General features: G+C 37.4%; 1 protein-coding gene across 2 annotated transcripts in view; it reads right to left on the reverse strand.

Moving 5' to 3' along the window:
- Positions 1-926: 926 nt before the first annotated feature.
- Positions 927-26,384, reverse strand: part of tmem120b (transmembrane protein 120B) — a 56,063-nt gene continuing 30,605 nt past the window's right edge. The window contains exons 6-12 of one of the 2 annotated variants that reach the window (XM_020511269.2): positions 24,022-24,111; positions 11,097-11,162; positions 9,739-9,800; positions 8,551-8,643; positions 5,993-6,057; positions 3,750-3,818; positions 927-2,330 (exon numbers count right to left, since the gene is read on the reverse strand). In XM_020511269.2, the coding sequence (XP_020366858.1) occupies positions 2,217-2,330; positions 3,750-3,818; positions 5,993-6,057; positions 8,551-8,643; positions 9,739-9,800; positions 11,097-11,162; positions 24,022-24,111 (559 nt within the window). In that variant the 3' untranslated portion in view covers positions 927-2,216. The remainder of the gene's footprint in view (positions 2,331-3,749; positions 3,819-5,992; positions 6,058-8,550; positions 8,644-9,738; positions 9,801-11,096; positions 11,163-24,021; positions 24,112-26,384) is intronic. The other variant, XM_020511270.2, reaches the window with a different exon arrangement.

Consider the following 26,384-nt stretch of genomic DNA (forward strand, 5'->3'; position numbering starts at 1 on the left):
TGCATAGGCATCTATAGACTCTTCTCCAGTCAAAAATGAAAACTGCAATTAGCAATATGCTGCTTATAACATAACCATAATATCTATTACACAGGATTTTTCATTTATAAATTATAATTTTTTCCAAACAGTATTTAGTTTCTGCCCATATTTTGCTCCAGAACAAGTAGATTTTCACATAAGCTATGAGTCATTGCAAATATCTTTCAAGCACGTTATAAAATATCAGACTAACATTAAAAATTCCAGATTTTGATGTCAATTAAAACGTGCGATCCGAAAGAACACATTTTTAATAAATGCTAAATCACATTGGCTGTGATAGGCAATATCCGTTGTCTCAGTATACTTCACATTTGGCGACAATGGCGTAGCTGCAATGCTTGCTGTTTATCAATGCATTAAGGTAAACATGCCTTCATTTTTAAAGAATAATGGATACTTGCTGTGATGCAGTAGACCACCAAACAGATATGTCCTCATTTCTGGTTTCTACAATATTTGTGCTGTGTTGTTCAAGCTCAGTTCTAAGCTAGGAGATTGGAAATGCCCTGAAATATATCAGTATCGTGTCACATCAATCTTAAACAAATAATGAACTAATTTATATTGAACCTGATATTTTGTGCTCATTAGATTTGGTTCCGTTTTTGTGAATAGTAGATAATTTTTAATACTACAGCAAAAAGCATAAAATTCCTTTTGACCAAATGGAACTCAACTCAAAAGAAACACATTCAAGTTGTCTGACATTTGTTTTCTTTAGGTTTAGATGAGCCACAGTTGTAGTCTATTAAAATTTCACCAACCTGTTAGAAACCTTCTGAGAACTCCAAAATTGATGTAATTGTTTGATCTAAATGTAAAACTTCATTATTTTGAAAAAAGGAATTACATTTGTTGTTTTACAAGAACATATAGACTAGTTATACTAATGGGTTTTAATAACCTTTATATCACATATAAATACAGAGTATTTCACAGAATTTTACATCCAAAATACTTAGACCAGCATAAATGAAGAGCAAATGGATTAATGAAGTTAAAAAAGTTGGGCAAGTCATTAACATTTGTAATTGTTTGCAATTAAATGAGATATTTCAGTCTGAGAATACACCTGCGTCTTATATGTGCCAAGCATTATTGTAAAAATGTTGTCAATTTCAAAAAGAATGTTAATTCATTCAGCAAGATAATTTTACTAAGTAGCACGACATAGGGTTGCCCACAATCCCAACCTAATGAATTCCTAATGATTCCTCTCAAGCATCGGCATTAAATGGATCCCAGGCACTTGCCCCAAGTGCAATGAGACTGAAAGATCAGAGTTATTCTGAGTCATGCTGTGCAAATGCAACTAGCTAAAAATGGCACTGGTGGACATTAGGAGGTTGTTTGTTTGCCCTCTCAGACAAGAGACAGTGCATGGAATTGTCTTTAAATCAAAATTCAAGCCAATAATCCAATAAACAAAGCGGTAGGGTGAATGAATGGCTATTTTAAAAAATTATATTATGCACACATTATCAGTAAATTAAATAATTCAATACTGTAATACACATTTACTTGATGTTAATATAACATCTACAAGGTATGAACAGACAACGCATTCAAAATTTATAGGAATATTATGTTTTGTATTTTAAAAGGCGCAGTATTAAACTTTCAATTGGAGAACAGCCTTATTAATTGGTGAGTTCAGATTAACTTTTAATCAAAATTTATTTCCCCTCTTTAACATTGCAGAATTTCACAAACCAGATAACTCTAGTCAAAACATGATAAAGTTTTAACCAAATAACTAATCTTGGAGAAACATTTACTCTGTATGTCCACATCCTCTTTCTGTCATCTACCCATCCCATCTACATCATTTTCAGAACAGGTTCATGATAAAATAAATCACATTAAAGATGGTAACATTTCTCAATGTAGTGTGAAATAATAACATTGAAATTAATCTTCAACAAACCTGTTTAAAGTACAATGAATTGTGTCCATGTATACATTTAAAATTAAAGCAAATTAGCATTGTCACTTTCTCAAAGAATGTGTGTTTGTAATGCAGCTAGCATCAGATTTCTCAAACATTTATGAGGTTGGATTTGCAACTGTCACAATGTGCAAAGTGTTCAGACCCTCAAATAGAGCACAGAGAAAATAGGAATATGGTTGCCATGTTCCCTCAACAATGTTATTTAGCAACTTTCATACATTCATAGCTTCTTCAGTTTATCTTTATTTTTCTGAAATTTTTGATGAACAACTTTAAGAGTAGTAAGAAAGTTCCCAAGGAAGAGCACCAGGAATGTGAGAGCCAGGACAAAAACCTAAGAGAGGAAACAGGTAAAATAAAGTGACAAAAACACCCCGCATGGCTTTTAAAATTATAAAAGCAAAACCAACCATTTTTAGCCAGATTGTTCCAAATGCTAACCATCACTGCAAGTGTAACTATCTGTGGGAACACCCCGGCACAATGTTTCCACCAATCCCAGCCAAAGACTCCCACTCCAAACATGCATGTCAGCCTTTGCCCAGTGCATTCACACTTTGGAAGTGCAATAATAGAACAACTTGCAAAATGAAAGGAACCATCATATAAAAACCATCATTTTGGAATGATTTTGAAAATAAATCACATTCCTTGTCTTTGAATACCATATTCTGTCCATTAAAGAAAGATATATTATTTGGGATTGTTTATTATTAGGAACTGTTGTGGAGGGGCCAGAGATGGCACACTGTTGGTATGTTTTATTTAAAGTTACAAACTATGTCACTTTTAATATATATTTCTTGTACTAAGAGTGGTCTCAGCTGATAGAATTGAATAGTTTGCTGGGATCAGGTATACACAAATTCACATTATTGCATGGTATATAGACTGTGATTTCAAGAACAGAGGAATTATCTCTGTCCAGGCTAATGTCAAAGACACAAAGAATTAGAAACTGTTAACACCCATTACTAGACTATGGGAAGACAGTGAACTAGTTATTTGAGATTGCCAAACTGCCTGATGGATAGGAGTGCAGTTACTCACTGTTAAAAGGAAAACCTGTTGGGCAATTTCTGTGCCTCTCAAATCTACGTTAGTTTGGGCTTCAGAGTAAGAAGGTAATTTCATGGCTATGCGAAGGCTCCATGAGTGACTTTCTGTTTCATTAGGCAGTTGATGATCCGAGATCAATGAAACACTGAATATAAAATGTCATAAATAGGAGGCAAAGCTTATACGTACGATTCAAGTTGCATAAATGACCAATATTAACAATGGCCTTAAATCTTTAAAGACCAGGTAAGAAATCAAGTATTTTACTGTAATGCAATGATATTGTCATATCTCTTATGCCAACTTAATTGTATTTCTTAATAAAAATGGTATGTAGATCATTTCCTAAGATATACAGTATGTCAGAAAGGTTACCATTTGTTTGTCAGATGGGAAGCCCAGGAGACTATGCTCAGATTTACAATTAACTGATCTGCAGCGTAAGGACATTATCAGTTACTCAAGGCATGCTACATTATCAGGTATAATTTATACAATTGTATTCATTGAATGGTAAAAGCCTTTTGTGGTAAACCAACTAAAAGGTATCACCCAAAATATCTCAAATAGAACAGGTTTTATTAATTGGAACACTTCCAGTCAGAGGTCATGCAGAAAAGATGAATCTCATGGTAGATACACTTGGAAAAAACTTTACCAAAGCAGAAATTACTTTGATCTGTACTGTACTCACTTGCCATTCCTTGCACCGCTCATGTTGTGAAAGTCCAAAAAGTGTTACTGAATTATATAATTGCCAAAACTGTAAAAGTAGGATAAACAAAGTAACAAAATTATATTAACTAAGTATGAAAACACTTAAATCTGTTGCTTTTTATCACAACTTTCCCCTCCTCTCCTGAAGATGTTGAGGCCACATTTCAGCACAGTCCCACGTGTTTCTTGTATTCATCTTGCAATTAACTCTATACAGTTGAAAGTCAGTTCATAATTTGATATAGAGACATCACTGTAAAGTTCACTCTTGTCCTCTCTTGATGTGCTTCAAGATGTCTAGCTGAAAACTGAAGCCAACCCTATGCATCAGGTTCTCACTCGCTATCCTCCTAATGAGCCAACCACACTTTCCAGGAGACAAGTGGCAATCTACACTTCTACACACAAGTTTTAGTTTGGAGCTAAGGATAGTGATGACAGGGGTTCCTATTTCCTTGAATCACATCACTGACCAAGAATCTCTCTCATTCTTACCCCCATTGATATATGTTTGAAGGACTAGAGATGATATTCAGCCTGTTTGGTCACATTTCAAAAACACTTTCCTTGGCCATCAGGTCTTACACTGCAAGTAGAATCGCGAGCTTCTGGATCAGAGACGAGGATATTACCCACTGCACCACCTAAACTCTCCAAGTTATTTATCAGTATCAAAAAAGCAATGGTCCTAACATTCAAACTTGGAAATATCACTATCTACAATCCTCCAGCCTGAAAAACAACAATTCACCATGATTTGCACTTATCTCCTTTGAAGCCAATTTTTTAAAAATTTGAACTGATACTGATGCTGTTTTCTAGCCTTACTGTGCACCTACAAGCATCCATAGTTTTCTTTATCCCAGACAGGCCCCACTCCATCTCTTACTACCTGCTAACTATACAGTCTGATAGAAAGATTTTGCATTCTTTCATGTTAACTGCCATTCTATTCTAATATCCCCTCTTTGTCAATCTTATTTTCCTCACAACTATTTTATTTGGCTAGTTCATACTCGAAGCATTCACCAGATGTGCATGACACAGACTGTTCTTTTAAAAGTTTAATTAGGTTCTCTCAATCCCTCTCATTCTCCAAGGGGCAATGAACTTTTCACCCCCATCTTTCTCTTCAGATGTAATGTACCTAGTTTGCACTTGAAATTTCTACTCTTTAAAAGACCATTGTACCATTATGCCTTTTCCAGCTAAACCTTAGTCTGATTTTACTTTAGCTGGATGCCATCGTATCCCATTGAGATTAGCGTTCTCCCAATTTAAAAAAGTTTATTTTAGATTGTTCCCATACTTCAATATTAATAATCTAAACCGGATATAGTCCAAAAGATTATTCTTACCCAAGTCTCTTCAACAAGGACTTGGTCCACATAGAACCCCTCCAGTGCAGCAAAAAGGCCTTTTGACCCATCAAGTCTGCACCGAACCCCCAAAACAAAATCCTCATCCTATCTCCATAACCCCACATTTACCACGGTTATTTCACCTAGCCTGCACAAACTTGCACGCTAGAGGGAAATTTAGCGTGGCCAATCCACCTTACCTGCATCTTTGGACTGGAGGAGGAAACTGGCAAAAACCCAGACAGACATGGGTAGAACGTGCAAAATCCACACAGATAGTCACCTAAGGTTGGAATCACACCCGGGTCCCTGGCGCTGTGAGGCAGCAGTGCTAACCACTGAGCCACCATGCTGCCCACAGACAGCACCTGGACCACCTAAATCCCCAACATCAGATCCTCATCCATCAATGTCTCCTATTTGGGCCAAAAATATACTTCTCAAAAACATACTGCTCAAGGAAGTTCCACTGAATAAACTTTAGAAATTCCTTTTACCCCTCTCTTCCATTTACTTTAATTTTATTCCCATCAATATTTGGATAGTTAAAGTCCTCCAGTACCACATGTCTATTCTTCTTGCACACGATTTCCCCTCAATTTTCTCTCAATATTTTCAGGCTTATAGAACACGCCCAGTAGTCCTCAAATCTAATCAAATGATTCAATTTTTGACCTCTCAAGGCTTTCCTCCATTTCCAACACTTCATCCTGCCACTGCATTCTTCCCAGTTATCCTTTGCTACCTCTTCCAATCCTTTACATCCCTGAATATTATTCATTCCCTCCAAAATCAGATTCCATGAGACATATTTGAAAACATTTTCCAAATCATTATTAGCAAAGACAGTTATACTTACGTGACCGAAGAAAAGAAACGGAAGAAGAAAAGTTAAACCTCTCCACATCCATGACTGAAATCCTTCTGCAATTATAAATACAGTATGGATAATCAGCATATGAGAGTGTCAATGTGAAAATTCTTAGCCTTGCATCAAATTTTGGGAGTTTAAATATAAACGTAAGAATACAAAACTTCTGTTCCTTACAGTTAGAGAAAAATAATTATTTCACCTGGTCTATACGGAAACTACGTACTCCGGTATTTAGGGTCTTCTTCATTTATACACAAACAAGAAAAAAAAAATCAGCAACTGGAGATGGTAAGCCTATATGTAATTTAATTTTATTTTCTTTGAATTTGGACAAGATTCCAAGCAATAAAGTTGGGCATTTCAATACTCCAGAAGTGGACCTGCTTATGAAGATGCTTGCTTGAATTGAGAGAGATGTGGCAAGAGGAAGAAAATTCTCCACTTTCTCTCCCAATGATCCCAACAGGACAGCCTCAGGGTTGAAATTATACTTTCTCACTGCATCCAGGAGAATGCTGTGGAAGTTTTATTTAAAATTCAGACACTAGGAGTAACATTTTGTATATTATATATTAAACATTAGTGACAGGAACAATTATGATATATGGTTGAGATTCACTGTGCACCCAACAACATTACAAACTAGATGCCCAGGTTTTAAGCCATAAGAGACTAGTGGGCAAAATTAAAGCACAGGGGATGTAATGTAAAGATTGAGAACTGTTTCTAGTCTGTCAACCAGAGTGGGAATAAATGCCAGATGGCAGATGGTAACTAGTGGTGAACTATAGGGATCAATGCTTGGGTGCCAGTTATTGGTGGTATATATAAATGACTTGGAGGAGGGAACCAAATGCAATATTTTGAGGTTTGCTGATAAAACAAAACTACGGGGGATTATGAATTGTGAAGATGATGGAAGGGGGCTTCAAGGCCTTCCAGACAAGTTGAGTGTTTGGGCAAATATAAGGCAGATGCAGTATAAATGTGGATAAATGTGAAGTTAAACACTTTGGCACAAAAGACAGATATGCAGGGTCTTAATTAAATGGGGATATATTAGGGGATGTACATAGGGATCTGGATGTCATTGTGCATCAGTTAGTGGAAGTAAAAAGGTAGGTGTAAGCAATTGGTAAAGCAAATGGTATGTTGCCCTCCACTGCAAAAAGGATGAGAGTTCAGAAGTAGGGATGCCTTACTGCTTTAATACAGGGCCTTGGTGAAACCACACCTGGAGTACAGCAAAGGTTCACTAAGCTGATACCAGGATGACCGAACTGTTGGAACAGGAGTGTTTGGTTTGACTGGGCCTGTATTCATAAGATATTAGAAGAATGAGGGGGGCTCTGATTGAAACATACAAAATCTAAACAGGGCTAGACAGACTGGGTGCAGTGAGGTAAAACAAGGAATTTTGTGTGCTGGTGATTTGAAACAAACAAAAACAGAACAGAAATATAGAGGTTCAGACCTGTTCTGTAGAAGGTTCATAGGACTTGAAAAGTTTGCTCTATTTTCTCTGCACAAATGCTGCTAGACCTGCTGAGTTTCTCCAGTAATTTCTGTTTTTGTTTGTTCTAGATGCAGGGAGGATACTTCCCCTATTTGGAGAGTCTAGAACCAGGGTTACAGTCTCAGGGTATGGGGTAGGCCATTTAGGACTGAGAGGAGGAAATATTTCTTCACCAGGAGGGTGGTCAACCTGTGGTATTCTCTACCATTGAAGGCTTTGGAGGCCAGGTCACCCAGTACATTCAAAGAAGAGATTGATAAAGTTTAAGATATTAAAGGCATCAAGGGGTATGGAGAGAAAGTGGGAATCATATTGAGATGATCTGATCACAGCTGATCATCTGAGTGGTGAAACAGGCTTGAAGTGTTGTTAATTGGCCTATTCCTGCTCCTCGTTTCTATTACTAAAGAATAATGTTCAGTGAAGATGGTGTGACTAATTTACTGAAATAGATTCTGATAATTTTTATTGCAAAACTGCTGTAGTGGATTCAAATTAGGAGCCGAGGAAACTTATCCATGCTACATCAAGCAGACATTGCTGTAAATGAAATCAAATTATGCAGGTATATCAAATCTACGAAGCTGAAACCTTTATATCTAAGCAGGTTACAGAGAATGGCTCCAAGAGTAGCTGGGACTGAAAAAACTGGAATGTCAATCTGAACAGATCAATTGAAATAGTTCAAGGTAGCAACACACTGCTACTATTCAACGGCAACTGAGGAGAGAAAATAAGTACCAGCCTTGCCAGTGTTACCCACATCCCTAGAAATATTATTAACATAATATTATTATTATTATTATTATTATTATTAATAATAATAATAATAATATGCTAGTATGACTCTTGCCACAAGAATGGAAGTAAAATCTAAGGCACGTGAAATCTACGCAGGCCAACAATCAATATTGAGGCATTAGTCCATGAAAGATGATGGGCACCAACTCCACATTCCCTTATCCTGTGGCTCAGTGTTGCAAATAGTTAACATCGTAGGAAGACGGATTATTGCTGCAGCACATACCTACTGTAAGGTCCATGTGATCCCTTTCCCCCAAGGCCCTCAACCTATAAAGACAGCCACTTTGGTAATAATACTGCAGGAACTGTACACAACCTGTAAGAAAATGGATTCATAACCTTAACAAATTATGCATAATCCGAGAACAATCATAGAAGGGGAAAAATACAATAAATATCAATGGATATATTCCACATTGTAACTATTGGAGGGTTCTAAGTATTCTGATTACCTTGCTTACAGAACAACATCGATAAAAATTATTTGACTTCTTCTGCACAGTAAATGCAAATGTTAAATACCATTCCAAGGAGTCTGTTCCAACGTACAAAGTCCAGAACATTGCCCAAGAAGATACAATATTGAGGCTGACTTCTCTTCCTCCCCATTTAATTATCCTTAACTAAGAAGTTGATAGTTTTTACTCAAGAACAACATGATTGCTTGCTTATAGTTAAAATCTCATCACAAATGTATCTTTAGTTGCTGGATATAAAATTCTTCTTCCTGTACCCAAGAACAGGGAAATTGTACAGATGTTTATTTCCCATCAAGTGCACCAAAGTAATATTTGTCTTAGATCTCATGGAAAATATTAAAACAACAAAATCAAAATTAAAAGCAAGGCATCTTTCCTTGGGCTGGTGAAATGGGAAATTAAATACGTATAATTTCACAGCACAGTTGAAAGGGGAACGTTGGACTTTGACAGTAAAAAGTCACTCATCTTCAGGACAAGCAGGCTCTTATTGTCACACTTCATGTACAATCCACAGCCCAGAGAATACACCTGATCTATGTACCTAAAGAAAGCTCAAAAACATGGAGGAAGAAATTGCATGGAATTACTTATTTAAAAGGAACTGCTTTGCTGAAAGCAAACAAATGACATAAAAGAAACCTGAATAATGTTAACCACAGATCTACTTAGGGCTGTCTTTTATTAATTTTACACAATTTCTATAGGAAGCAAGGTTAAACTAACTTAACATGAATATAAAAATTTTAGCACCACATTTCAAGAAATGAGGCCGCAATTATAGTCAGCCTGACTGGAAACGCAATTGATAACATTCATACTCCAAATTGATTACCAAAATTTGCATATTGCTACAAATGTCAATTAGCACTTGTTTCTTAAACAGAAATTAGCTCACAAAATTAAGAAGGCACAGAAAACAAAATGCTTACTTTGATAAATGGAAAATGCTAGAAATTGGCTGCGAAACATCTGATACATTAACCCATTGGGCCTTAAGAATAAAAGAGATGAATATTAACAAAAATAGTTCAGAATTATTTTCTGATCATTTATATGAGCTCTTAATTCACATTGGCATTCAAATAATCTTTAAAAACAGAAGTTTTTAAAAAGTGCAGCAAACTATACTAATAAAAATAATCTAGTCCTGTGAACATTTCCTATTTTTCAGTCATTAATTCCACCAGCTTTACTTTCCTTAAGATTTTTACCCACTGACCGAGCTATTGTGGCTCAAGTAGAAGTTATTCTTCACAACTTCAAGTAAAGTGACCATTTTGTGTGTGAATCTTGACAGCAAGTGTTTGCAAGTTACTTAATTGTGCAGATGGAATAATTAACTATTCAAATCTGATCACTAAAACAGGACTAAGTCATTTAGCCACTCAGGCCTGTTCTGCTGTCCAATTTGATCATGGCTGATCTGTATTTCAACTCCATTTTCCCAGCTTGCTTCTTGATCCCCAAATGTGTTGTGCGATAAAAATCTAATAATCCTACTTTTGAAATGTTCAAATTACCTTACCTTCAACAGATTTAAGGGAGAGCTCCTCAACTGCACTAAACTTTGTATGAGGCAGTGCTTCTGGAGATTATTTCTGAATGGATTAACTCTAATTTAACGTAAAAGTTCTAGAGCTCCTAGAAGAGGAAATAATTTCTATCCATCAAATCCTTTAATCACCTGAAGCACTTTAATTAGATAACACCTTAATCTTCTATACTCAAGGGAATACAAGCCTGGTGGATGCAACCTATCTAAAAACATTTTTAAAACATTTAGCTATCCTTCTTGAAGAATCTGCACTGCATTCTCTGCAAGGACATTATATCTTTCTTGTGCATCCAAAACCGAATACAGAACTTCAGATGGGATTTACCTAGTGCTTACCAGAATGTGACATTATCTTCATCCTTTAATATTCCACCTTACTTGAGATAAAGGCTAAAATTCCAGCTGGTGTCTGCACATGAGTACTTCCAGAAGAATCACAGTATTGTGATCAGTTGTAAAAATATATCGGTTAATTCTTATTTCCTCAGTTCAGTGACGTTATAGCTAATTGCAATACTCCACCACTTTGTTCGCTGAAACTAGCAAATTCAGCACAGACTGAGGATGGAACGTTTCCAATGGCATGAGCAAATATCATGCTTAACAACTGGAGAGGGGAAGACTTCACTGTAAATATAACTAGATAATTGACTATGAATTTCCCAATAAATTAGAATGTTCTAGAGTGTACTTTTCCTCAGTGTTGTTGGGGGAAAACAAAAAAAAACTTACCATGTTAACATTACCCCGGAGAGAAATGTCGACACATAATGATGAGACACCCACCAGCCCTTGATTCTATCAAATAAAGAAACAAAAAGTGAAGATTAAAGGTTCTTGAAACCAAATTAACAGCTTATTAAGGTCACTTGTAATGTGACATTACCACCCAACTTTCCAAAATATCAAAAAGCATTTAAGCAGATGGAAGCTCTCAGGCACCTCAAGATAAAAGTTTTAACAAAGAAAAGAAAGCTAAGATTGAATTAAAAATCATTTGTGCATGCCCAATGCAAAATCTTTTAAAAATTAGAAGTTGTAATTCAGGCCATTTCATATAATTAATTTCAGTTATAAAACTGCTAGAAATATGAAATGCCTACATAATGTACGTTAGTTTATACATTTTTCATGGTACCATAATGGTTAACATTACTGAATCTGTAATCCAGACACCTGGATTAATGAAACCAACCACTTAAATTACAAATTTACTGAGCACTTGGGAATTCAAATTCAGATAATGAACTGAATCTAGAATAAAAGCTAATTTCAATAACGCCAAACATGAAATTATTGGATTATTGTAAAAACATCCGTCTGGTTTACAAACATCTTTTAGGAAAGAAAGCCTGTCTTCTTTATGCCATCTGACCGATACGGCCTATCAAGCAGGGATAGCAGTGGATGCAGCTGTTACAAGGAAAAGTCTAATAATAATTTAAACCAAAAAATCCAGCATTGAACCAAGCACTGAAGACAACAAAGATGCATCCAGGTCAGTTAACTCTGCAAATCCTCTACGCCAATATCTGGGGTTGTGTCAACATTGGTACAACATACCATTCAAGCAACAGCTTTGTTAATGGTAAGTCCTGCTTGGTATTAATGTGAGCATTTATTCCCTTGATAATAATGGTGATGAGAGGGGAATGCAATCTTGCTAATATCAGAGTGCGTCATGGATGCCCAGCTTTGATTCCATGATCATGGCTCAATGTCACAGGCCTTTATCACCATCCATACGCATGTTCTATCCCACTGGCAGGACAGACCCATGAGAAATGACATGGCAATAATGTCTAAAGTCAGGAGAGTATACCCAGGGAGATACTCCACACTTGTATTCAGACTCCATCCAGACTTAACGGAATTAAATCAAGAATGGACCAGTGTGTTTTTGTCTTACCACATGACAAAGCAGTACTACTTCATGTACCACCCAGAAGCAGCAACCTTTCTTGTGGGGAAGAGGAGGAGGAAGAGGAGACAGAGAGAGAGAGTTTCAACATCCAACACCAAGAGTACTACAGTAGCACCACAGCCCTGAACATACAAGAACACAGCCGTAACACTGGGCCTGACAAAATGTGATTCAGAACAATTTTGCAGCTCAAAAACAGACTTCCATGATACAGTGTGGGATACTTGCAGCCTTGCATCCTTCACTTTACTGTTAGCACCGAGTCAGGGAATTAACACTGGTTTAATGAAAGGTGCAGAAGACCTGTATCAGGCATACCTAAAAATGAGCCGCCAACTTGGTGAAATTACAACACAGGACCACATGCACAATAAACACCATAAGCAACAGGTTTTAGTGAGAACCAAACGATCCCAATACCAATAAATCACATTAAAACTCTACATACTTGCCACATCCGCTTATGAATGGTGGTGGGCAAGTAAACAACTAAGTGGAGAAGTATTCCCATCTTACTGAGAAATTCAAAAAACCAGGAGACTGAATGAGACAAAACTGACATATTTGCAGCCATCTTCAATCAGAAGTCCTGAATGAATGACCATTTTGGCCTCTTAGGGGATCATGGATCTAAGGATGTCAGTCTAAACCCAATTTAGTTCACAACACAATAATCATGAGACAGCTTAAATACATGGGATCCAGCAAAAATAAAACCTACTGACAACAACAACAACATACTAGCTCCAGCACTCAAGACTTGTGCTCCTGAACTAGCTGCATATCTTGACAAGCTGGTTCAGAACAGCTACAATGTTGACATCTACCCAACAAAAACAGAAAATTGCCTAATTATGTCCTATCACTAAAATCAGTCTGGCCAATTACCTCCAGTCTACTGTCATTATCAGGAAAGAAACAAAAGGTGCCCTTGACAGTGTTATCAAGCAGACCTTACCAATTACCTGCTCACTGATTCCCAGTTTAGGTGTTACTATGACCACTTGCTTCCAGATAACATGACAGCTTCGGTTCACATACTGAAAAAGAGCTGAATTCCAAGGATGAAATTAAAGCACCATTTGACCAAGTGTGGCTTCAAGGGACTTCAACAAAACTGAAATCAATGCGATTGGGAGGGTGGGCACTGGTTGAACTAATATGTAGCACAAAAGACGACACTTGCAAGCCAATTAGTACAGCCCCCAGTTGTTCAGAGGTATGTACTAGCGTCAACCATTTTCAGTTTCTTTAGTGATCTTTTCTCCAAAAAGGTCAGAAGTGAGCATGTTTAATGATTGCAGATAGTGTAAATGGTAGTGAACATTCTCAGACAATGAAGGAATCTATACACACATGCAGCAAGACCTAGACAACATTCAGGCCTTGGCTTGTAATGATAACTAACTTTCATATTACAGAAGTGCCAGGCAAAAAACATCTCTTGTAACGGAGTCTAATCACTTCTCCTTGACATTCAATAGCATTACCATTGCTAAGTCCAACACCACCATCTAATACCTGGGAATATCAAACATTAACTTGATCAGCTACATAAATACTGCCGTTATCAAAGACTGGGTACTCTGCTGCAAGAACTCCTGACCCCCAAAATCTTTCTACCATCTACAAAGCACAAATGATGAATACTCTTCCCTTGCGTGAATGTAAAGCTCCAAAAACACTCAAGAAATTTGACGCCATTCAATAAAAAGCGGGCTTCTTGATTAGCACTTTATTTGCTACATTGAACACGTATTCCCTACACTATGGGCATACCGTGGCTGCCATGTGCAGCATCTACAAGATTCAGTGGATCAACTCACTGAGGTTTCTTCAACATCATATTCAAAATTTGCAATCTCTACACAAGTTGTGACAGATTGTCAGCTTCCCTCCAAGTCACATGCTATCATGATTTGGAACTATACAATATATATATTATATAGAAAAAAAAAGAATTCTTCATTGTCAGTGGGTTAAAACCTTGGAACTCCCTTCCTATCATTACCTACTCGGATTGTAGTGGTTCAAGGCTGTGGTTCAGATGATCAGTTATCCTGCCAGTGATGCCCACATCTGATGAATAGATAAAAAAGTCTGAATTTGAAAAACTATTTTCTTTTTTGAACAGAATGATTGGTGATCATATTTCATCTTTCCAACTGAACAATTAAATCTAATTAGGCAATTATATCCTTTCAAAAGTTAATGTTACTTTTAAATCTTCCAAATTTATTGGAAGTAAACTCGATTACCCTACTTGCATTGTTTCTAGTAATTTTATTGCAGCTGGTCACACGATCAAACTATCTGTTCTGTGCTTTACTGACAGGACTTTGTACTGATACTGTAAAGGCTTAGGTGTGGCAGCTAGTCAGCAGTTTCAGTTTGCTGATAAACTAAAGTCTTTGTATCAATTACTGCTGATTTTTATTTGACACAGAGTCTGACTGTAAAAGTAATAATTGTCAGTTATTAGTTCTGGCAATTCTAATAATGCCACAGAATTACAACAATGGTTCAGTGTCACAGCAGTTTCATCGGATTTTTTAAGGGGGTCCAAAAATATTCGTTTAAATATATTTATAGATATATTGTGCCACTAACAACAATGGGTTGCTCCATGAACGAATAATTAAAATTGCAGTTAAACATATATGAATTCGTAATCGCCCACATGCGGCTAATGGCAACCATACTGGACAATATTGATTTAGTTGATCTACTGCAATTTTGCACAGAAAATCATTACAGCAAATGTATTCTTCAGTTGAAACAGTGATGAGATGCTGGGAGACTAAGGTATGCGGATATAAAACTTAGCTTGAATGTTAAAGTAGAGTAATTCAATGTACAATGAACTAATTAAACTTCTAGTAACATAGGAAACAGTGGACAATTTCACTGACGTTCTGGCTGAGCTTGCAGATGCAAAACCAAAGCACTACAATGCCACCAGCAGTAGGACGGTGTAACTGCAGTATGAATGATTTATTTTATCAATGTGGGCATAATAATTTATACTGCATATATTCCATGGTAAAATTATTACTCAATTATGGGTAGTTATATCTAAGCTCATACTTAGCAGTAACAATCGGTTCTACTATAACGCGTGTTCCGGCACTGTGAATTGGCTATAATGTGACTGATGAATATGGGAACGCTATTTCTAAAACACAAACTTGTGTTGGCTATAACGAGATTCCATCAGTGCACGGAGGAGTACGCGTTGACATCACATGATTGTTTCGTGGGCTTTGTCCTGAGCATGTGCAAAGTTAGCGCCAAAAGATTCTCCGCACTGTCATCATGTGATCATTTCACAGGCTTTGTCACGAAGTGCTTTCTGATACAGATACAGTACTCAGTGATTTTCTTTTTTTTTTGCAAATTCTGCTGCGTTACCCCCAAAAACATGAGGACAAAGTGACAAGAATGTTAGCAAGAAGAGTCCTGGTGATAAAATTGCAGGTAGTGAATATAAAAGAAAGGCTATAACAGCGGAAAAGAAGCTAAATGTTATAAAGCGTTTTGAGCTTAATGACAGAACATGTTATATAGTTCACATAACAGGTATAAAGAAGTCTACCTTACGCACCATTAGACACAATGCACAAAAGATTAAAGCAAGCTGTATTGCTGGATCAAGTCTGAGTGCTAGCAAAACGGAGAGGTCACGGACAAAGAAGTTGCTCCATCTCCTCAAGTTCCTAAGTGTGTGGATAGAAGATTAAACGAATAAGTGATCTGGGACCACCTTTCTCACCATAAGAGAGAAAGCCCTATCAATTTATGAAGATTTAACAAGAATGCTGAAAATCCTGCAGATGTGTCGGCCTTCAGTGTTAGTAGCCGGGGTTTGGTGGAAGCTTCAAGATTTTAAAGGCTTTGATCTGCCAGAGGAGCTCCCAAGAATCAATACTTTAACAAAACAAATTGCTTGATTTGATAACAGCATATGAAATGGGGCAAATAAGTTAAATGCATTAGAAGAATAATTTTAAAAATAGACTTACATTCTTAGAAAATTGAAACATACATATGTTTCCATTCTTGCATTGAACCTATCATAAGTAATGAAATAGACAGATGCTGGACAAGTAAAAGGCACTGGACTGGAAAATGACAGGGAAGAGGGGTCATCTCAGTCAGGAAAGTGGAATCATGATGGACAAATCACCTACTCCTGCTCTTAAGTCCTATATTTCACAGAAGAATTAGATTAAAATAAAAAGTAGGGCACTGAACTGCATAAAATGATCAGGTCAGATGACCAAAAAGCTTGCTGAAACAAAGAGACAGAAACATAGAAAATCAGAACAGAAGGAGGCCATTCAGCCTTTCAAGCTTGCCCACCTTTCGTTACGACCGTGGTTGATAATCCAACTTTAACAGCCTGTTCCCACTGTTCCCCCATATCCTTTGATCCCTTTAGGCCCAAGTGCCATACCCAACTCCTTCTTGAAATCGTACGATGTTCTGACTTCAACTGATTTCTGTGGTAGTAAGGTATTTTCTCAGAGTGTCTTAAAGGAAGCAAATAAAATTGACAGCCAGAGAAGTGGAAGGAGAACATTCTAGAGCTTTGGGGGCGAGGCAACTAAAGACATGACTGTTCATGGGTGGGGCAATTTGTAATTTGAAATGCACAATAGGCTAGAATTAGAAGAATGTAGAAATCGCTGAAGATTGTGGAGAGAGAGGAGAATACAGAGTGATGGAGAGACAATGCCATGAAAGGATTTGAAAGCAAGGATGAGAATTTTAAATTCAGGAGGTTGCTTGACTGGGAACCAATACAGATTAGTGATGAGAGGGATGGTAAGGGAATAAGATATAGAGGAGTAGTAGAGGCATGCATATTGTTAGTCTTCTTTTTTGATGACATCTATGAAGCTTAACAAAAAGAACAAGTGAGAGAGAGACAGAGACAGAGAGAGAGCCAAGTAAAAATAACATCACAAGAAAAAAATGTTCAAGAGACTGACAGAAAGAAAAGAATGCAATAAAACTAGAATAAAAAGAATTGGTGTGAGATTAATTCAAAAGAAAGCAAAACAACATATTTTCTTTTCCACTTTGAACCACAGTAGACTGCCTCCCAATTATAGGCCAATGTAATAAAAAAGGTTCAGCTATAGTTTATCAAGACTTTTTGGATTTGATTTGATTTACCTTGTCACATGTACCGAGATACAGTGAAAAGTATTGCTTTGTGTGCTAACCGACAAATTATACCTTACATAAGTGCATCAGGTTAATAGAACAGAATGCAGAATAAAGTGTTACAGCTACAAAGAAGGTGCAGAGAAAGATCAACTTTAATATATGAGAGGTCCATTCAAAGGTCTTAAACAGCGGGGAAGAAACGGTTCTTAAATCCGTTTGTATGTGTTTTCAAACTTTCATTTCTTCTGGCCAATGGAAAAGGGTGAAAGACAGTACAAGCGGGGTGGGAGGGGTCTTTGATTACATTGGCTGCTTTCCCAAGGCAGTGTGAAATGCGAACGGAGTCAATGGAAAAAAGGCTAGTTTCAACAGTTCCACATTGAAACACTTCAAAAGATTGAAGCCAGAAAGAAAACTTGTTTGGGAATTCATTAGGCTGAGTAAGGTCAGGAAATGTCAAGGTAAATCTTAAATCTTAGAAACAAGTTTGCTGGCTTGGCTGTGATGTTAAAACTTGAAAAATATCATGCTTGACTACTTACATCTGGGTTTAATAGAAAAGACACAAAGCGCAGGTAGGTGGGTTGGCCATTTAAATATTATAAGTCTAGCAGCTTTGGGTTTCACCTGACAGCTTAAGGGAGGGGAGGATAGTATCATGAAGAAAATAAACACCTTTACAATAATACTTGTGTGCCAAGAGTAGCTAGAATGTTGGTGTGCTTCCCTACCTATTGCCTCACTCACAGTACCAGTTGCAAGCTATCGGACTGGAAACCAAGTTGAATCAGGCTGACTCATATTAAAAACTAAATTAAAAACATTGTGGAGTCAAAAATTGAGAGCACGTGTCTATTCTAAAGTATGCTGTCTTCCTGACTACTCAACCTGCCCTGCCAAGATTGGAATCATCTGTACTGATGGAATACAACAGCTTCCAAGATTTATGATTATGTGTGGTATAAACTACCCTCTCATGATCTTATAATGTATCTCCGGTCTCATAATGTGTCTCATCATCATCAGTTGAGTCCTTTATACATCATGTATCCTGTGATCTCTCTGAATACCACTACTAGTTTAATCAATTTATGTTCACTTGAGCAGAATAAAGAACATAAGAAATAGAAGAGTAGGCCATTTGACCCCAATTCAGTAGGTTAGGGCTATACTCTTTGGTCGATATAATTGTGGTGTATACTCCACTTTCCTGCCTGACCCCATAACTCTGGATTTCTTTGCAGACCAAAAATCTGTTAATCTGTTTAACTTGGCCTTGTATATAATCAATGATTCACGTTCACTTTCTGGGTTGGAGTTTTCCGCAGATTAACTTAGAAGACTGTCCTCATCATCATCTTGAATGGGAGGCCGGTTATTTTGAAACTATGGCCCCAGAAGATTCCCCAAGAAGAAAAGCATCTTCTCAACATCTAACCTGTTAAGCCCCCTCAGAATCTTGTACGTTTCAATAAGATCGCCTCTTATTGTTCTAAACTCTAATGGATAAAAAGGGCCAACAAATGAGGAATGGTTGAACAAGACATTCCCTTCATCCTGAAAGCAAAGATTCAGCAGGTTGGAGCTATACTCATTGGAATTTAAATTTTATTCATGGACCTGACTGAGAAATGTTGCACTGTAGAGGACATTGGTGAGGCCTTTTCTGGAGTACTGTGCCCAGTTCTGGTTGCCCTGCTATAGGAATGATATTATTAAATTGGAGAGGGTTCGGAAAAGATTTTCTAGGATGTTGCCACTGGAGCGTAGGAGGTTGAAGGGTGATCTTATGGAGGTTTATACAATCATGAGGGTCATAGATAAGGTGAATAACAAAGGTCTTTGCCCTACGGCTAGGGAGTTCAAGACTAGAGGGCACAACTTTACGGTGAGAGGAGAAAGATTTAGAACAGGACCTGCGGAGCAACTTTTTCCACACAGAGGGTTATTCATTCGTGGAATGAACCACCAAAGGAAGTGGTAGATGCAGGTACAGTTATAATGTTTAGAAGACATTTGGATTAGTACATGAATAAGAAATGTTTGGAGGGATATGAGCCAAGAGCAGGCAGGTGGGACTAGTTTAGTTTGGGATTATGGACAGTATGGACAAGTTGGACCGAAGGGTCTGTTTCTATGCTGTATGACTCTTGGAAATTAATAAAGTTCTTTTTCACCCCCTTCTCTTTCTCTGAATGCATTCACTCTGTTGGGGTATAGTTTCATAAGTTCTTGCCCATATTTCACATGTTGGAGTTAAGTGCCAATTATTCATTTAAATTGAGATGAATGTACAATAGATTATTAAATTTTGGGGAATACTGTAGCCAATTCAAACCAGCGTTAAGTAATCATGTATCCACATAGAGATGATTACGGCAATAGTTGCTGGATACAGGAGTGGAAGTTTTGTTGAAATGTTCGCTTTCTTAATTCTGGAGTAAGAAGTTAGATTATAATCTCCTCTGCTCTCCTAAATCGAGATTAATGAATATCAAGAGATGTTCCTACCCTGAGATCAAGGCTACACATTTGCTTAGCTTGCTAAAATATCAAGACAGGCACAGTCTTATGGAGTGTCACATTGGGCCTTCCTGCAATCAGGAATGAAACATCATCCAATAATGCCTTTGTGTTTACATCCAAATTCAGGAAATCAACTATTCCCTAGTGGTTTAAAAAAATATAGATTGCAAAAACTAACAGTCTAAGTGGTAAGGTATCACGTTCAAATGGGACAATAGTGGGCTTGCGAGTTAAGTGCGGGTGCTAAATCTTAGACTTTGGCCATACTTGTAATTCCCTCTACATTAATACCACCACACTAAAATTGTAACGTGTCAAAAATGTAACCCTTCCAATAGTTGATACCATTGTCTAATTATGGCACAATAAATACTAAATCAAATCCTCAGGCCTCTTTACATTACTCTCCAAAAGTGCTCTGAACTCAGTGAGCTCATATTTTAACATGGTATTGTGGGAAGACTGGTTTTATGTCAGAAGGGTTAAATAAGGCTTCTATCCTTGAGGCACTATTAACACTTCATAAATTCATACAGCCAGAAACGTCGTCTTTAATTAAATCGGCAGATGCCAAAATTAGAAACCATGCTGGGATGACTAATGGGCTAATGTAGCAGACAGACAAAATGGTAGTCAAAAAGTGTGATCGCACTTTGTTTGATAATCCAAATCAGGCAGGCATGTGACAATGCACAGAATTTATGGGATTATGCATTAGAGACATCACTTAGAATTTTGAATGAGTTACGACACTTTAAAAGCAGCAAGACAAAAAGTTATTTAGAAATTGGAGGTTCTTACCAAACAATGTGAAATTGCATTTGGATATGGCTTCAATTGTTAGTATCTTGCCACAAAAATGTAAACAGTTTAAGGGTTGAGGTACTATTGTTTTTTTTATTTTAAGGAAAAGCAGGAGGTATTTCTACCACAGAGTATCAGTTATAGTCATAGGGTCAGAACCATACAGCACAGAAACAGGCTCTTTGGTCCAAACAGTCCCATGAGATCATAATCCCAAATCAAAAACTAGTCCCACTTGCCTGTGCTCGGCCCATATTCCTCCAAACATTTAATCATTCACATACTTATCCAAATGTCTTTTAAACATTGTAGCTGTACCCACATCCACCACTTTTCCACATACAACCACTCTGTAAAAAAGTTGCCCCATATGATTTTTTAAAACTTTCTCCTCGCACCTTAAAAATATGCCCCAAGTCTTGAAATCCCCAATCCTAAGGTAAAGACACCTGCCATTCACCTTATCTATACCTCTCATGACTTTATAAACCTGTATAAGGTCACCCTTCAACCTCCAATGTTCCAGTGAAAAAGTCGCAGGCTATCCAGCCTTTCCTTATAACTCAAACCTCCATTCCTGGCGACATCCTGGTAAATTTCTTCTGAATCCTCTCCCGCTTAATAATATCCTTCCTATAACATGGCAACCAGAAATACACACAGTACTCCAGAAGAGGCCTCACCAACATCCTGTACAACTTCAATATGACGTCCCAACTTCTACACTCAAAGGTCTGAGTAATGAAGGCAAGTGTGCTAATTGCATTCTTAACCACCATCTACATGTGATGCAAACTTCAATGAATTACGTACCTAAACCCCTAGGTCCTACTTTTAGTTGTATAATTCTGATCCTTGTTTGTTTTACCAGAATGCAATAGTTCCTTAGATGCAAGTTGAGAAACGGAGACCACAAAAGACGAGGTAACTTATTATCTGTCGGATGTAATCCAAGTGATGAACTTCCTCTGAGGTGATCTTACACATTTGGCATAGCTTCAGCAGAAGAGACACAGAAAGCAAGGAAAGCTGCTCAGCAACTGTTTAGATAATTTCTCGGTAGTTTATGTGACTGTTATGTTGAACATAGCAGACAAGACTGAAAATGCACTAAACATCAGATGTGTCCTTTCTGGATGCAAGGATGTAAATTAAGATCATGAAAAATTGTTCAGGTAACTGCACAAGTTTGTTCTGATCGCAGGGACACAGAAGAACCCTATTTGCAAAACACTATACACATCAAACACTTTGCTTAAGGCCCACGGTAGTAAAAGTCCATTATAGTTTTAGAAGATAAACTATATATTACGATATTGAACAGGTGTTTAAGAATAAGAGGTCTCCATTTCAATACAAAGATGAGAAAATGTTTTTTATTTCAGATGGTTGTTAGAGTTTGGAGTTTATCCCCCCAAGGTGGTAGTGGAGGCTGGGACTTTTAGTTTATTCATAGCCAAGTTAGATGGATTTTCTGATAAACAAGGGAGCCAAGGGTCATGGGATGCAGGAAGGAAAATGGAGCTGAGACCAGAATCAGATCAGCTATGATTTACTGAATGGTAGAATAGGTTCGAAGGGCCAAATGGCCAATCTTGCTCTCAAGTCCTATATCCCTAAATCAGTGTCTCAGCTTTTTCAATCCATCTCATTATTGGATAGGAGTTGTTACATGAATCATATCCCAGTGTGATCCTTGTTTTGAATGTGATGTGTTCCTGCTCTGTGGTACCACCTTGGTTAATAATATCAGGGACTGGTGGTGGAAGAGGTGGGGAAACATCAACACCTTCTCTACATTGTAAATACACCTCTCATTTCCAATTAAATGACATGTTAGGATCAGTCTTTGAAAGCAATATTCATATACATTGTGAAATTTAGATCATACAGCAATCCTTTTCTATTAGTTACGTTTATGTTAAGCAAGCTTTCTAGTATGGTTACAGAAGGACTAACAGGACCATTGCTAGTCACCATAAATACATATTGACAACAATCTTAAATTATAGTTATCTAACATACTATCAACTTTAAAAATGAGAAAGTAGGAGTATAAAAGTAGGGAAGTTTTACTAAAACTATACAAGGCACTAGTCACACCACAGCTGGAATACTGTAAGCAGCTCTGGGCCCTTTATCTAGGGAAAGATGTACTGACATTGGAGGCAGTGCAGAGACATTTAACTTAGTTGATGCCAGATATGGAGAGACTATTTGATTTTTCAACCACATTACCATGGGTTTGGAGTCACATGCAAACCAGACCAGGTAAGGATAGCAGTTTCCTCTCCTAAAGGACATTAGATGGGTTTTTCCAACAATCAACAACAATAACAATCCTATGAGGAAAGGTGGAGTAGGTTGGGTCTGTAATCAATGGAATGTAGAATAATTACATGTGATCATATTGAAACATGATTCTTAGGGGACTTAACAGGGTAGATGTGGAGAAGTTATTTCCTCTTGTGGGAGTCTAGGACCAGAGGGCATAACCTCAGAATAATGGGTCATATATTTAAGAAAGACATGAGGAGGAATTTCTTCTCTCAGAGGATAGCAAATGTGTGGAGTTCTTTCTGTACAGGACTCTCAAGGCTGTCATTAATTATATTTAAGGCTTTTTATTAACCGGTGCCTATGGGACCAAAAGTGAGCTGGTTGATCAAGAGGTCCATATAATCGATGCAAAAACACACACTAAGTAATACAAAGGTAATGAAAGGGGTATACACATCACTGTTACACTTTATTTACAGCATAAATCACTTAAATAATAACACAACTTTGTTTTAAATAAAACTTACCAGCAGAGAGCCTTCTCACTCGCACCCTCAATTGACTACTTGGACATCACAATACAGTAAACTTCCAGTATTTCAGGTAAATAATTTTTGTCTGTTATCAAGAGCGCCTGTTCATAGGTGCCGGTTACAACAAAGTTTGCTGTAGATTTCTAATCAGTAAGGGAATCAAGAGTTATAGCGAAAAGGCAGGAAAGTGGAGATGAGGGTTATCAGATCAGCCATGATGTCATTAAATAGCACAGCAGACTCAATGGGCTAAATGGCCTACTTCTGCTTCTACATCTTCTGGTCTTAGTTAAAATGTAGCTGTAGAGCTTGTCCCACAGAATAATTAAAACAAATTTTTGATGATACAAAATTGAGCGATAGTTGCTCAAGATAGTTAGGAAAAGGTACCAAAAATAGCAATGTGTCATATTACCTTGATCCATTGCTAATGAGCACACTCTCTCTTATTGTTAATGTGCAGTAATACCAAACCAGCAGGAAATTAAAGATTTCATCAATTACCCTGTTAACAAAAACAAATAACCTTTATTAGAAATGGAGTAACTGAACCAAGATGGGACTTGTAACAGTAGAGTTCCTTACTGATGAAGTCTGTACAATCAAACTTGCTTTTTTATTTGAAATAATTGAATAATTCTGCGGTCTTTACTGACACAGGTAGTTGTAATTATCCATTTTTGCCTTTCATTCAGCAAATTCTCCCTATTTCCAATGGAATACACACTACCCAACTGGATTAGCTTCATGCAGTGTGACCAACATTCTCTCTAATTTTTTTGTTTGAATATGTGGTTGATTTCCTTATATTATACAATCCCTTTAAACTTATTTTTGTATGGCCACACGTGTAGTAATTTAAAGCCATTAATTTGTGCATGGCTTGCGTGGGGACTTTCAGGTTGCCATGTAGAAGGAACATTAGGTAACAATTTACATAGCATTTTTAATGCTAATAATATAAAACTGGTACATCTTGAATTCAACACGTCCTACTTTCATCTGATACATTTATAAAATATGAAATTAGGCTAATAAATCAATTTAGCCATCAAGCATAGAATCAACATAGCAAGTTGTCAGCATAAATTAAATTCACGCTTAAGTTCTTAAAATAGTGCAAAAGAGATAATTAGCAAAACCAACACTTACTCTAAAAAAACAGCAATACTAGAGCTTGTGGTCCTCCACATTTTTGGGACATTGTGTTCTCATTTGTTAAGATAGAACCATGACATGTGATTAATTGGTCAGCCATCTCTTTGTTCCCCTTTATAACTTCCCGGTTTCTGAACATACGGGACATATACTTGTCTTCACTAAATTTTTTCTCTGCACACACCCATAGAAGCTCTTACAATCAGTTTGTACATTTCCCGGAAGTTTAATCTTGTACTCTATTTTCCCTCTCAATCAGTCCTTTTATCGTCCTTTGTGGAAATCTAAGCTGTGCTCAGCTCCAGGTTTGCCGCTTCTTTCTGGTCAATTCATATGCGCCTTCCTTACTAGCATTAATTTCCTTCGTTAGCCATGGTCAGTTTCTCCAGGCACTCTTTAAAACGTTTGCCATTGTCTATTCACCATCATCCCTTTAAGTAACATTCCCCAATTTATCATAGTCAGCTCACCCTTCATACTACTATAGTTTTCTTTATTTAAATTCAGGACCATAGTTTTGTAATCAACTTTATCACTCTCCATCTCAATAAGTCAGTCAATCATATTAGGATCACTCCTCCCCAAGGGGCCTTGCATGGCTAGATTCCCATATACACTCAATGAATTCCTCCTCCTCTATGGTATTGTTACCGATTTAACTTGCCCAATCTAGCTGCAGATTAAAGTCACAAGTTATAGATGTACCTTTATTACTTACATCTCTAATTCCCTGTTTAATGCTTTCCCTAAGATAACCACTATGATCTGGTGGATCCAAAGATGGGTCTGCAGGCATGTGTCCATAATCCCAACTATATCATATCCATTTATATCAATATGCATTACTAATTCAGCCACTTTACTGCAAATGCTCAATGCATTAAGACAGAAGGCTCCAAGGCTTGTCTTGTTAACATTCTTAGTTCTGTTTGCATTTTTTTTACACTGTGGCCCTGTTAGATTCTTGCTGCTGTATTCCCAGCCTATCACATTTTTAAAAATTTCCCATTCTGTCTTTTGTTTTTGCCCTTATTTCCCTCTCCTCGGTCTCCCTGCATAAGTTCTCACTCCCCCATCATTTTAGTTTAAACCCTCTCTGATCATGCTAGCAAATACTCTCCTTAAAACATCAGTTTTGGACCTGCCCAGGTGCAAACCATCCAGCTTGCACTGGTCTTACCTCCCCCAAGAAATCTGAAACCCTCCCCCTTGCAGCACCTTTTCATCCACATATTCACCTGATATATCCTGCTATTTCTACTGACTAGCATATGGCACAGGTTGTAATTCTGAGATCACTTCCTCTGAGGTCCTATTTGTTCCTAACTCCCTATATTCTGCTTTTAGGACCTCATCCCCTTTTCCACCTATGTCGTTGGTACTGAAGTGTACCAGGATCCTGACTCTTCACCTCCCAATCCAGAATATCCTGTAGCCACTCAGAATACCCTTGATCCTCCCACTTGGGAGGCAAAATACGATCTTGAAGTCTATTTCTGTGCCGCTGAATCCCCTATTACCAAAGCCTTCCCACACTCATTCTACCTCTCCTGTGCAGAGAAACCAATCGTGGTGCAATGAATTTGGCTGTTACAACTTTCCTCAGAGGCCATTCCCCTC

This window comes from Rhincodon typus, chromosome 24, assembly GCF_021869965.1.
Source record: "Rhincodon typus isolate 14 chromosome 24, sRhiTyp1.1, whole genome shotgun sequence".
NCBI lineage: Eukaryota > Metazoa > Chordata > Chondrichthyes > Orectolobiformes > Rhincodontidae > Rhincodon > Rhincodon typus.